Source organism: Tenrec ecaudatus, chromosome 16 (assembly GCF_050624435.1).
Source record: "Tenrec ecaudatus isolate mTenEca1 chromosome 16, mTenEca1.hap1, whole genome shotgun sequence".
Taxonomy (NCBI): Eukaryota; Metazoa; Chordata; class Mammalia; order Afrosoricida; family Tenrecidae; genus Tenrec; species Tenrec ecaudatus.
The window spans coordinates 17,569,235-17,582,939 of NC_134545.1; the positions used below are offsets into that span (position 1 = coordinate 17,569,235).

The window sequence follows — 13,705 nt, forward strand, 5'->3', positions numbered from 1 at the left end:
AATCTTGATATTTTGGTCATTGTTTTTTTATTTGGGGCATGAATTCTGTTTTGTTTTCTCTTCTTATTGTGATGACTGCAGATTAGGTCATCGTTGTTTGTATTCAACAATTTATCAAACCTCCCAGTGGCTTGCCCTGTTTCTGTCGATTCTGACTCCCTAAGAGTCACCGTCTCAGAAACCCACGGGGGCCTTCCCGCTGTGTCGATTCATCTCGTTGAAGGCCTTCCTCTTTCGCTGACTCTATTTTTTTAATCATTGTATTGGGGGCTCGTACAACTCGTATCGCAATCCATACATCCATCCATTGTGTCAACAAGCACATTTGTGCAGTTGTTGCCATCATCATTCTCAAAACATTTGCTTTCTACTTAAGTCCTTGGTATCAGCTCCTCATTTTTCCCTTCCCTCCCCGCTCCCTCCTCCCTCATGAACCCTTGATAATTTATAAATTATTATTATTTTGTCATGTCTTACACTGTCCAACATCTCCCTTCACCCACTTTTCTGTTGTCCATCCTCCCCCAGGGAGGGGGTTATATGTAGATCCTTGTAATTGGTTCCCCCTTTCTACCCCACCCTCCCTCCACCCTCCCAGTATCACCACTCTCACTACTGATCCTGAGGAGTCCATCTGCCCTGGATTCCCTGTGTTTCCAGTTCCTGTCTGTACCAGTGTACAGATCCTCTGATCTAGTCATATTTGTAAGGTAGAATTGGGATCATGATAGTGGGGGGGGGCATTTAAGAACTAGAGGAAACTTGTATGTTTCATCGGTGCTACACTGCACCCTGACTTGCCTATCTCCTCCCCGCCCACCCTTCTGTAATAGGATGTCCAGTTGCCTACAGATGGGCTTTGGGTCCCTACTTTGCACTCCCCCTCATTGACAATGATATGATTTTTTGTTCTTTGATGCTTGATAACTTATCCTATCGACACCTCATGATCACACAGGCTGGTGTGCTTCTTCCATGTGGGTTTTGTTGCTTCTCAGCTAGATGGCCACTTGTTTATCATTAAGCTTTTAAGACCCCAGACGTTATATCTTTTGATAGCCGGGCACCATCTCACTACTTTATCAAGCATCACGTCCTTCTCCACGAACAAGTCTCTGCTCAGGACATGTCAAAAGCGCATGAGAAGTCTCGCCTTCCTTGCTTCCAAGGAGCATTCTGGCTGTACTTTTCCCAAGACAAGCTTGTTTTCTCGTATGGAAGTCTGCACAATATTCTCGGGCAACACCATAATTCAAATGCATCAACTCTTCTCCACTCTTCCTTATTATTAATTTTTCCCCAGTCTACCTTATTCGTAACTGTTCATGGAAACAGGGTTGGGCAAAACTGCTGCGAAAGACCTCTTTAGAAGGTTAAAACTCAAAGAGGTCACTTTGATGATAAAGGTGCCCTAGTAGTTTCAGTCGTCCCCAAAGCATGTCAAAGTTGGACCAAGCCAAAAAAAACAAACAAAAAACTCACTGCCATCCAGCCAATGCTGACTCACAGCGACCCCTTTCCCCCGTCGTCCCCCCCTCATTTGTGGGTTTATGAGACTATAACAGTTTAAGGGAGTAGAAAGCCCAGTCTTTCTCGCACGGAGCTGCTGGTGGTTTTGAACTGCGGAGCACGGGGTTCGAATCTCCAACGCCTAACCACTACATCATCAGGACTCAGTGTTCAAAAAATATTTCATGCACGAATGAAGGAGCACACACACACACACACACACACACACACACACACACACACACACACACACACAGACTGCATTACGAGTTCCTGGCGTGGGAACCAAGAGGTTTACATTTTCTGGATCCTGCATGGCCCTGAACGGACCCGGCTGCGTGGTCCTCCTCCCGCCTTTGCAAGTACCGCGCTCCGGGGGCGCGCGGAGGACGCGCCGGCCACGCCCCCTCTAAGGCCCCGCCCCACCTGCCCGGCCCCGCCCCTACAGGCCCCGCCCCTCTCCGGCCGGGTGCGCGCCGGCGCGGGCGCGGGGGGCGGAGGCGGGGGCGGCGCGGCGGCCGCGGAGGGGGAGGGGCGGGCCCGGCCCGGCTCGGCCCGGCCGCCCGCGCGCGCGCGGCTGCTGGAGGCGCCCCGGGCCCGGCCCGGCGGCCACGGCGGCTCCGACCCGAAGCCTCGGCGGCGCCCTCGCGCCCCAGCGCAGCCATGGCCCTGGTGACCCTGCAGCGCTCTCCCACGCCCAGCGCCGCCTCCTCGTCGGCCAGCAACAGCGAGGTGAGCCCCGGGCCCGCCGCCGGGCCTGGCCGAGCCGCCGCCGCACCCAGGCCCGGGCCGCGCGGCGGGCGGGCGAGGCCGGAGCCCCTCGCGGGGGGCTGCGAGGCGCTGGGGGGCAGCGAGGGGCTGGGGCAGGACTCGGAGGCCAGCCCTCCGGTGCAGCCGGGCCGCGGTGACCCCCCCTTCCCCCCTCCCCGCTCCGCGGGCCCGGAGGTGACCGTGCGTGACACTGGGTGGATGTTTGGGGTTCTTATTTGGGTGAGGGGGCTGTGGGTTCAGAGATCATGACCCTGTGGTCTCTCGCCTTCTCCTGGGAGCTGATGTGTGTGCAAGCAAGCCAGACACCGCGTGACTTCCGCGTGTGTGTGTGTGTGTGTGTGTGTCCTGTCACCTCTCTGCTGGGGACTTGCCGTGAGAGGCTGGCTGGGGTGACTGAGGCGGCGCGACACATGGCTGTGCGTGTGTGTATGGGAGGGTGCAGATGCGCTGGGTGACAGGGACAGTGTGCTGAGGATGGACTCCGTGCGACTGTGTGTCCCCCGTCTGTACGTGTGGGGCCGAGTCTGAGGTTTGTAATACTTAAGAAGCTGTATGCCTTATGCCCATCTGGCCTTGTGGCTGTGACCCATTCCTGGACTTCCCCGGGGTGCTGCTTGGGGACATTTGGGGACCAAGAACGCATCCCTGAACTGTGTTGTATCCCGGTCTCTGCCCCACATTGGGTTTCTCTGGGTCTGCCTATCCATGGGGAGAAAGACATGGAGGCTTCCTACCCCCCAAAGAGTTACTGTCTTTATGGGAACTGTCCCATAGATAGGGTCACTGGGGGTCAGGATGGGCTGATGGCAGTGAGTTAGCCAGGGAGCCTCTGGGTGGTACAGTTAGCATTCAACTCCTCACCTAAAGGTTAGGGGTTCAAATCCACCTAGAGGCTCCTGTGGGGTGGCCCCGAGTGGAGTCAACCCAGTGGTTGCTCCTGGTGTGTGTGGCAACACCCTGGTCGTGTTTACCTGTTGGGCTGCTGACCTCAAGGTCAGCGGTTTGAAACCACCAGGTGCTCTGTGGGAGAAAGGTGAGGCTTTCTACTCCCGGTGAGAGGTACAGTCTCAGGAATTCACAGGGACAGTTCTACCCTGTTCTCTAGAGTCGGTGTGAGTCAGAATGGACTCAGTGGCAGCCCGGTCGGGGTTGCGGAGCCCTGGGGGTGTGTGGCTTCGAGTTGGGCCACTACCTGCCAGATGGGCAGTTGGAAACCACTAGCCACTCGCGGAAGCCCATGGGAGCAGTGCTGCCCTGTCCTGTAGGGCCGCTGTGAGTCAGGCTGGACTTGATGGCAGTCAGAAGAAGAGGAGATCACTGCAAGTTGGATTCGATTTGTGAGTTTGTTTCTTTTTAAGGAGCTCTGGTGGCACTCGCTGCTCCCTGAAATGTTGGCGGTTCAAATCCACCGTGCTGCTCTGTGGGAGCATGACCTGGCTACCTGCTGTTGTCAAGATAACCGTCCAGAAAGCCCCGTGAGCAGCCCCGTCCCATCACACGTGGTCCCCGTGCTTTGGGATCAACTTGGGGGCCCCCAATAATTCTGTAATGTTTTAGCCCTAAGCCAGGACCCAGGGCCCACCTGGGTGTCTTGCGTGTGGTGGGGACAGCTGAGAGACGGGCTGGGGACCCAGCTGGAGGAGGACCCACAAAGGCCCAGGAAGTTGTCTCCACAACATGGGGGCCTGCTGAGGCCCTCCTCCTGTGTGAGGGAGGGGAGAGGCTGACAACAACTGGGAGGTTGTGTGTGTGTGAGTGAGTGAGTGAGTGAGTGAGCGAGCGAGCGAGCGAGCGAGCGAGCGAGTGAGTGAGTGAGTGAGTGAGTGAGTGAGTGAGACAAGAGAGAATGAGTGAGCAGGGGTTGTCTGCCCTGGCTGCCCCGCGCTGTGTGCTGGCCTCATTTCGCCGGAGACTGGCAGGAATGTGTTTTCAGAGTGCCTGGGACTCCGCAGCCCCCTCCTCTCCTTTGAATAAGGGATCTGGTCGAGAAACAGAAGGTCCTAACAGTTCCTGTCCCCGGGGGCCAGTTGCCTGCAACTGAGAACTTGGGTGGCAGTAGCCTCGCACTGCCCCACAGCGGCGGTGACGTCTATTGGGCTCTTCTTCCCCCGGTGCTCTGACTGTTGTCTAGCGGTCGACAGAGCCCTCTGTGGGCAGAGCCTCCTGCTCTCAGCGCAAGGCTGTGAGCTGCTGAAGGACTCCGGCACAGGCCAGGATGGTCCAGAGAGCATCCCAGCCCAGGGGTTTCCACCCACAAGTCTCCCATGCTTGCTTTCACTTCAGAGCAAAGCCAAAGCAAACCCCTGTCGCTTCTGACTCAGAGCCACCCAGCAGGACAGAGGAGAACTGCACCCCACCCCCCAAAGGGCTGCCATCTCTACAGAAGCCTGACAACCACATCTTCCTCCAGCAGAACGGCTGGGCTTCAACCACTGCGTCACTCCTCTTGCGCTGGTCCCACCTGCCCTGGCCCTGCCACAGACACTTCTTTAGGAAGTGTGTGTATTATAAGTTCTTAACTGAACTGTAATGAACTTGCCAGAAAAGTCACAGCTCCCGGGGAACGTGTACCCTGGTGTGCACAGTATCTACGAGGGTGTGCCGCCATCTCCACTATCTGAGAACCCTGTACCCCTTAGCCATCATCCCTTGCCTCCCTCCAGGCTCCCCACTTTCCCTGTTGCTTGGCCAAGCTTTCCAAACCAGCCACCTAGTCGATTCTGACTCACAGGGCCCCTGTGGGCTTCTGAGGCTGTCAGTCTTGACGGGAGCAGAAAGCCTCATCTTTCTCCCCAGGGACATCAGGTGGCTTTGAACTGCTGACCTTGCAGTTAGCAGCCTAATGCAGAAACCACTACGCTACCAGGGCTCCTCCTAACCACTAACCTGCTTTCTGTCTCGATGGAGCTACTATCAATTCTGGACCTTCCATAGAATTAGAATCCTACAATTAAAAAAAAATCCCTCCAACTCATTGTGCTTAAGTCAGTATTGCCTCACAGTGACCCTGTAAGACAGGGTAGAATTGCCCCTGAGGGTTTCCAAGACGGTGATTCTATGGGACCAGAAAGTTTCGTCTTTCTTTCTTCCGTGGAGTGGCTAGTGGTTTCGAACTGCTGACCTGGTGGTTAACAGGCCAGTGTGTAACCGCGACACCACCAGGGCTCCCTGGTGTCATGCAATTGGTTGCCTTTTGTAAAATGGGTCTGCCTTCTTTTGCTTAGCTGCATGTTTTCAAGGTTTGTGTCCCCCCCGTGGCATGGAAACGGTTTGCTCTTCGGTACTGATCCGAAGAGGCTTGGTGGTTTGAAGCTACCCAACAGCGGTGCTGCAGAAAGACCTGGCAGTCTGCTTCTGAAAAGGCATGGAGCCGGTGACTTGGAGTTGGCCTGAGGACAGCCAACACTTCCCACCATTTGGAAATAGAGTGTTTTGTGGGACATTGGAGCTGCATCGGATTCTTCTTTAGTGATTATTGCGTAAAGCATTTTTCAGATTTCCCCCAAATTTTGGTGGACCGTGTACCCTAGCAGTTGCCAATTCAAGCGCAGATACGCAGACGGTTCCACAGCAGGGATGACGTTTCCCAGGCTGTGTCGCCGTCACCGCCGTTCGCTTTCCAAACAAAAGCATGGTTTTGACTAAGTGCCCAAACCCATTTCCACTGAGCCGATCCTGATTCAGAGCGGTGCCTGCAGGACGGGGCAGAACTGCCCTGTGAGAACGGCAGGATTCCCTCAGCGGCCCTGTCACTTCACCAGGGAGGGAACGTCGCCACCAACATCAGCTCACGGCAGAGCTCTGAGAGGTGGGGGTCAGGCATCCCTCCCCGCTCTAGCCCTCTCGTGGGTACTGACACTAACCGTCCCTCCCACGGCACTCTCCTCCTCTGCTGGGGCCCCTGCACAGCCGAGTGCACAATAAGGAGGTCCGTTAGGGTGGAGTGCCTACATGTTGGGCTGCGATCTGCCTGGGCAGCAGTTCAAAACCGCCTCGGGAGACAGACTGGGCTTTCTGCTCCCATTAACAGTTGCCGTCTCGGAAATCCCTAAGGGTGAGTCAGTGTGGTCTTGATGGCAGGGAGTTGGGTGTTATTATTGGGGAAATAGCAGGTTACTATTCAGGATCAGGAACGACTCCAGAGACAAGACAGCCTTTTCTCAGCGGTGCCCCCGGCAAGTCTCTCTTTGGTCCCTCGGCCCAGCCTCTCTTCTGCTTAGGCAAGTGTTCCAAAGCCTCACAGCTCCGTCAGCCTCCTTCCTGGAGGCTCTTGGCTCTCTCCCTCTACGTACGTGTACACGCCCAGAAACTGCCTTGTTCCGTGGGCCAGAAGCCCATGGCCTCCTGCTGGTCTCTTGCCACTGCTGCCACTGGTCCTCCCGATCTTGTGCTGTCTTGGGTGTTGACAGATCTCCCTCTTCATCTCCTGGGTCTAGGAGGTTCTCAGCACAAGGACCCTGGGTTCAAAGGATACTCTTGGTTTCCATTTCTTCTTCTTGACGGTAGTGGGCTCCTCCCTTAATGTCCAGAAGGGCTTACTTTAAGCCTGATGGGATGGCAAAACCGACCAATCCCCTTGTTCGAGTCCATATACCTTGTTTGCATAGCCCCTCCCCAGAAGAACGTCATGTATCCTGTTTGCATCGCTCTACCAAGTCATTTGGTGGGTGCAACAAGACCTGAAGAAGAAAATGTGTTTAAAAGTGATTTATCACAGAGGAAACGCTGCCCTCCTGCTTCCTGTAGGGTGTCCACAGTGTTGCCGGTGTGTTCCTTCAGATTGACGATCCGACTGTCCTGTGTGTTAGGCCGGGTTGACTAGAGAAACAAATTCATTGGCCTCATATGTGTAAGAAAGAGCTTTCTATCAAGGAGTAATTGGATATCAAGAAAACATCCCAACCCACTCCCAAATCAAGTCCATAAGTCTGGTACTAGTCCATAAATCTCTCTTCAGACACACGCAGCCACAAGCAATGATGCAAAATGCAGGAAGATCACTTGCCGGTAGCTGCAAAGTCTTATAGATCCACTGGCAGTGGACGCATATCCAGGGGGGTGGGGCGCTCATGCAGTTTCCCAGCAGGTCTTTGAGTGGCTTGCCAGCAGGAAGGTGAAGCAGACAGAAGGAGGTTCCCAGGACCCTCCTTGTGAGGGGTCACGCCCACAGGGAGGCATCATCAGGCTGTGACCAATCAGGCTAGACTCCACCTGTACACTTCAAGTTGACATGAAATTATATAACTACCAACCGACTGTTGCTTCCACACCCCATTCACTCATCAACGGGTACAAGAGGGTCTTGGCTGTGTCTGTGGAGACTGAGTACACCTTCCACTGACTGAGAAGTTCGCCGTCTTCTTGGCCAGTCCATCTGTATTTGTGGCTGCTGCTACCACTGTGGTTACTTTGGCCCTGGCCAGGCAGAAAGCAAAGGAGGAGTTGGACAAAGACACGGCCTTTGACGAGTCACCAAAAAAGCAACCAGAGCAGCCAGCTTGATTTGTGAAACAAGGAAGTACAGGCTTACTTCTCTCAAAAACAAAACAAAACTGATTCACAGTCCCACAGTCCCACAGGAGCTGACTAGCACATCTTTTTCGGCTTTAAAGTGCCAACCTTTCGGTTGACAGCTGAGCACTGTAACCACCGTGCCACCAGGCCTCCTCCTAAGTGCAGGGACATGCTAACCAGAGAATAAAACTGACTGGACTTCAGGACGTGATCAGCCTCAGGAGCACAGAGTGTGGGCGGGTTGGGTTGTTCCCGGGAAAAGGGCGCTTCCTCCCAGATGGGCTGAGGCCGGAAGTGAGGCAGGATGGAAGGGCCCTGTGTGGGAAGTCAGGAGAGCCAGGTCCTGGGCCGGCTCCGCCTCTGGTCTGGCCTTGGTCAGGTGCCCATCTATCTCGGCTCATTTGAAATCCGTGGCACGGGGGAACATGGGAAACACAGGGAAGTCTCCCCAAGGGTAAAGCAACGCTTTCCTCGTCCTGTTTCCTTCCGTGTTTCATGAACTCACTGAGGTCACTTTACGGCTTGGCTCCCCGACCTTCCCCCAGCTGCCCTGGGAGGCGAGGCAGAGCACCACAGGGACATACCCATCAGGCTCAGAGTGGATCATGACGTTACTATCCTGTCAGGGGACTGATTTTCATGGGCAGTTTTCCAGTCACTTCTGGGGGTTGGACCAGCGTGTCTCTGCCTCAGCACAACTGACCCTGGCTTCCAGAAAGTTCTCTCTTGGCAGCCTCCACCCTGGCCACTTGCTACTCTGTGCCAGTAGCAGCTCCCCCTTACCCCTGAGATGTCTCCAGACATTGCCCAGACTCCCCTGGAAGGCAAGCGTGTCCGGATGGGTAGCTAGCTCTCGTGAGTTGCTAGTGATTATATGCAATGGTTTGTTTTGTTTGTGATTCACGTCCCTCCTGCAGCCCGTGACCCTGTAGTTAGCAGCACATTCCCAGTTTGCATTTCCCTATCCGTGTGGGAGGAGCCCCAGCCGCTTCCTGGATGACACACCGGAGGCCAGCAGTTTGAAACACCAGCCGCTCTGTAGAAGAAAGGGTTCCCATCCTGGAAACCCACGGGGGCAGATCCACCTTGTCCTGTAAGGTTGCTATGAGTCAGAACGGACTCAGTGGCAGGGAGTTTGGTTTTTTTCAGTTTTCTAGGGTGGGCTCCTAGCCCAGGTGCCATCAAGTTGAATCCAACCCGTCTCGACCCTTCAGGACAGAGTATAGCATGGCCCCCTGTGGGGCTCCGAGGTCATCATCTCGAAGCAGACAGCCTCATCTTTCTCCTGCTCAGTGAACGATGAGCACTTTAACCACTGTGCCACCAGGGCTCTTGCAGATAAGGAGAGCGGGCACCATTAGCCACCAGCCCTCTGCAGCTGCATGATACTACACGGACCCCAGCCGTGCAGTCGGACCCTACTCCAAAGGGTTTTCAGAATCAGATCTCCAGGCCTATCTTTTGAACTTCCTCTGAGTGGGCTTGAACTGCCCACCTCTGGGCTGGTTGTCGAGTGCTTACCCATCTGTGCCACCCTGGGACTCCCAAACAGAGAGCATCTGCATAAACCTGAGGGCTCCCTGGCTACTTCTGTCGGAATGGCCCTTTTTCTGGTCCCCAATAGCTCTGTCTCATTCCTGCCCTTGCTCGGCTTTGCAGCTCTCCCAGCCATCGCCCATTTCCAGGTGTCTCTATACCGTGGAATGGCCACGTCTGTGTAACATGCAAAAGGCGGCACGGCCTAGCGGGAAGTTACTGGGGTGGGAGGGCCATGGGTGGAACATGTGTGCATTTGCTTGCGTGTATGTGTGTGTGTGTGTGTGTGTGTGTGTGCTCATTTCAGTTTTCTCTAAAAGAAAGGGACAAACACCATCACTATAGGAGTTAAAGTTGCAGTTACTTTGGGGCTCTAATCCCCTTAGCCTCGTGGCTTTCAGAAACTATGAAGCATCCCTTCCTTTCATTGAGGACCCCTGGTGGTGTAGTGGTTACACATAGGGCTGCTAGCCACAAAGTCAGCCATTCAAAACCACCATCCGCTTCATGGGAAAAAGACGAGGCTTTCTACTCCCATAGAGAGTCACAGTCTCAGAAACCCACAAGGGAAGTTCTCCTCTGACCCATAAGGGTGGGAATCGACTTGATGGCAGTGAGTTTGGTGTTTGGTTCCTTTAGTTTGTCTATAACTCAAGCAAATCACCCAGAAAGCCTTGAAGCCTTGGGTGAAACATTGAAGTCTGCTCTCTACTCTCATCTCAGCAGTTGTGATTCACAGACAGACATTCGGGCCCTGGGCCGTCCCCCCTCCTCCCCCGCTATGGTTCGAGGCTTACCTGGAGATGCCTTTCTTAAAATCCATGTGTTGGGGGCTTGGTGATTGAAGAACCCTGAGCTCCTGACTAGCTTGCAGGAGACCTCCCTCTGCTCTGACCAAAGACATAAACAGTTGACACCAGGGCCTGGAAGAGCCTGAGTCAGAGTGTCAGGGAGGAAATGTGCAGTCACAGGAATCCCTGGCCAGCACGGCGGCCAGCACGGGGGTAAACGTCAGGGAACCTGCTACTTGCTCCCTGGGCGTTGCTCTGTGTGGGACTGGCAAGGGGAGGACGCGGTTGGTTCAAGCCACCCAGCTTCCTGGACATGATTCTCTTGCCCCGGCAGCCAGAGCAGACAGTGCGACTGGGGCTGTTGATAACGGCGTGTCTCATGTCTGACTTGCTCTTTCTTTCTTTCTTTCTCGGTAGCTGGAGGTTGGCAGCGACGACGATCGGAAGTTAAACCTCAGGTAAGCCGACTCGCGCACGTCTGCCCTCCCACCTCACTCCCTCAAAGGTGGGTAAGAACCGGCCCCTGATCGAGCCTTGTTTGGAGACTCACCCGTCCGTTCCACCGGAAGCAAGCTTTTACAACGTTACAGGCTGCTTGGAAAAGCAGGGAAATTACCACCTGGCGTAGTACCACCCTGGTAGTATACGTTTTCCCTCCGAGTATACTTCTGCTTCTGAGATTCCTTTTAATCCCTTGGTGGGGGTGCGGGTAGGTAAGAGCACGCAACAGAACGTAGCATCAGTTCTACTGTTTCCAGCAGCATTGATGCCCTTCAGTTGGCGCAGACTTCCTCATCCCTTTCCCAAATCTGCCCTCCCCAGGCTGCAGAAACTCGCCTCCCTCTCAGGTTCTCACCCAACCTCTCGATTGGCTGCCTTGAATTGTTTTTCAAAGTTATTATCACCAAGTATAGCATCACCATTTCTGTATTCCACCACGTCAACAACCTATCCAACCTCCCAGTAGCTTGCTTTGCCCTGGCCTCCCATGCGCCTCACCTGACCTCCACTCCCTCTGGTTGGAGCTTGTCTTGTCCTTCCGCTAAGTCAACACCTGTCTAACCTGTAGCCTGGTATTTACCAAAGTGGGCGACACCGCCCCCTGGTGGAAGGGGCAGATACCTAGACGTTGTCCTAGAGCAATGGTTCTCAACCTTCTCATGCCGCGGCCCTCATGTGGTGGTGGCGACCCCCCAACCATAAAATGATGTTTGTTGCTACTTCATCACTGTCATTTTGCTACTGTGATGAATCAGGTGACCCCTGGGAAAGGGTCGTTCGACCCAAAGGTTCCAGACCTACAGGTTGAAAACAGCTGTCCTAGGGGGTGGGCTATAGCACCACCCAAGGGGCACTGAGCTTTTTTTCTTTTCTTCCTGAAAAGGGGGTGCAGGTCAAGTAAGTCTGGGAACCTATGCTGTAGTCTTTGTTGCCCCCTCCCTCTTCCCGTAACCACCAAGGTTTGTTTCTCATGGTATGAAAACCTTTAGATTGATTTTTTTTCTTTCTCTTCTGTAACCGCCGTGTCTTACAACATCTGTCCTTCTGTGAGAGGCCGCCATGCCTGCTTGCCATGTAACTGCTTTACTGTTTTGCAACGGGGCGTTCAGTGGCCCCGGTTGATTTTAAAACTGAGCATAAGTAGCTCTTCTCGATGGAACTCTGGCAGCACCGTGGTGAAGTGCTCAGCTGCCAAGCAAAGGGTTGGTGGTTCCAACCCACCAGCCGCTGTGGTAGAACGCTGTGTCCGTCTGCTTTTGTAAAGAGCTCCATTTGGAAAACCCCCTGGGGGACAGTTTCCCTTTCCTGTAGGGTCACTGGAGGGCAGTGGGCCCCCCCCCTTCACTGTCTGATGCCGTCTGTGATGGGGCATTCCTTTCGTGGTTAAGTACATAGCTGATTCGAAACGGACACACAGCCCCTCAAGTTGCTCCGTTCAAGGTGTTGTGTTTCTTTGTTTTTTGCATGGATGCTCGTGAGACTTCTATAGCTATGCTTGCTTTTTAGTTCCTTAATCATTAATTATTAATTAATCATTAAAGATACCAAGCCAAAAAAACAAAACAACACTGCCATCAAGTGGATTCTGACTCATGGCGGCCCTATAGGATAGGGGAGAACTGCCCCTGTGGGTTTCCAAGACTGGAACTCTTTACGGGATTAGAATGCCGCCTATTTTGTCCCACTGAGTGGCTGCTGATTTCAAACTACTGGCCTTGTGGTTAGCAGCCAAGCACAGAACCACTACACCATCAGCCCTCCTAAATGCCAGCAGCCTCCCCTGCGCTGCTGCGTTGCCCCCCCTTCCACGAGTTGTCAAAGAGCCACTGGGGTGTGAGCATTTAAGCACTGACTGCTCATAGAAAGCTGGGTGGTCCGCACCCACCCACCCAGGGGTGCTGTAGAAGAAAGACCTGACAGTCTATGTCTGAAAAGGTTCCAGCCTGGACACCCCATGGGGCACAGCCCTGCTCTACACAGGGGCGGCCATGAGTTACGTTTGACCAGAAAGGGCGACTTGTTTGGACTGGCTTTCCCTTTTGACGGAAGGTTCAGCAGGTCCCTGTCATCCCTGCCCTAGTTTAAAACGGTCCACAGAGCCACGGGGATATTATCCTTTCCCCAAACTGACAGGCAGTCCCGTCTGGTGAGGAGGAGGCAGACCTGACTGTCGGGAGAGGAAGCAGCATTCAGAAATGGGGCCCCCAGGACCAATCACTCATTCCCAAGGGCCGGAAAGTGCAGGCGTGTGGGGGGATGGTTCTTAGCCTTTCTTTGCCGAGTCCCCATGTGTGTTTTTTACTAAGCGGATGTGAGTGGGGCCACACCAGCTTGTGACCATCAGAGTGACATCTCGAGACGGAGTTGCTGGCTCCCTGTGGGTCGAGACACCTTCGGGGGGGGGGGGGGGTTGTCAAACAACCCTTTCACAGGGTCGCCCGATTCCTCCCAGTAGCAAAATGACAGTGATGAAGTAACAGTGAAAATAATTGCATGATTGAGGGGTCACCACCACACGAGGAACTGTCTGAAAGGGTTGGGGCGTTTGGAAGGTTGAGAACCACTGCTCAAGAGGAAGGCCCAGTGGGACCAAGACTTTGCTCTTTGACCCTTGACTTTTGGAAAAGCTTCCTGTGCCCTGCAGGCTGCAGACAGCCCGGCTCCCCTGTGGGGACAGCAGTGGGCTGAGTCACTGACCAGACTCTCAGCTAAGGAGCATAGGGGGAGAAGCCCGCCAAGCCTGGATGTGAAAAAGGATGAAGTGAGAGAAAAAGGTCGAGGAGGAAGAGGAGGAACAGGAAATGAGAGTTGCTGACTACAGCCTGGCGTTGTCTGCCTTCCCAGCTTCCCCAGCCTCATCTGGGGCAGGCATCTCAGCTGCCATGTGACTCCAACATCCTTTTCTTTCAGGCTTCTTGGCCAGAAGCAGCACCTAACACTCTGGCTTACACTGTCTTTGGTTTTACTCTCTATCCTGGCTCACTGCTGTTGAGTCCATTCCAACTCGTAGTGACCCCATAGGGCAGAGTAGAACTGCCTCTGGATTTCCAAGGCTGAAACACTTTGCAGGAGTAGAAAGCCTC

The 13,705-nt window shown here is 54.2% G+C and overlaps 1 protein-coding gene across 2 annotated transcripts in view; it reads left to right on the forward strand.

The window, feature by feature from the left end:
* Positions 1-2,082: 2,082 nt before the first annotated feature.
* Positions 2,083-13,705, forward strand: part of SSH1 (slingshot protein phosphatase 1) — a 59,727-nt gene continuing 48,104 nt past the window's right edge. For both annotated transcript variants that reach the window (XM_075534443.1, XM_075534444.1), the window contains exons 1-2: positions 2,083-2,241; positions 10,539-10,579. In XM_075534443.1, the coding sequence (XP_075390558.1) occupies positions 2,173-2,241; positions 10,539-10,579 (110 nt within the window). In that variant the 5' untranslated portion in view covers positions 2,083-2,172. The remainder of the gene's footprint in view (positions 2,242-10,538; positions 10,580-13,705) is intronic.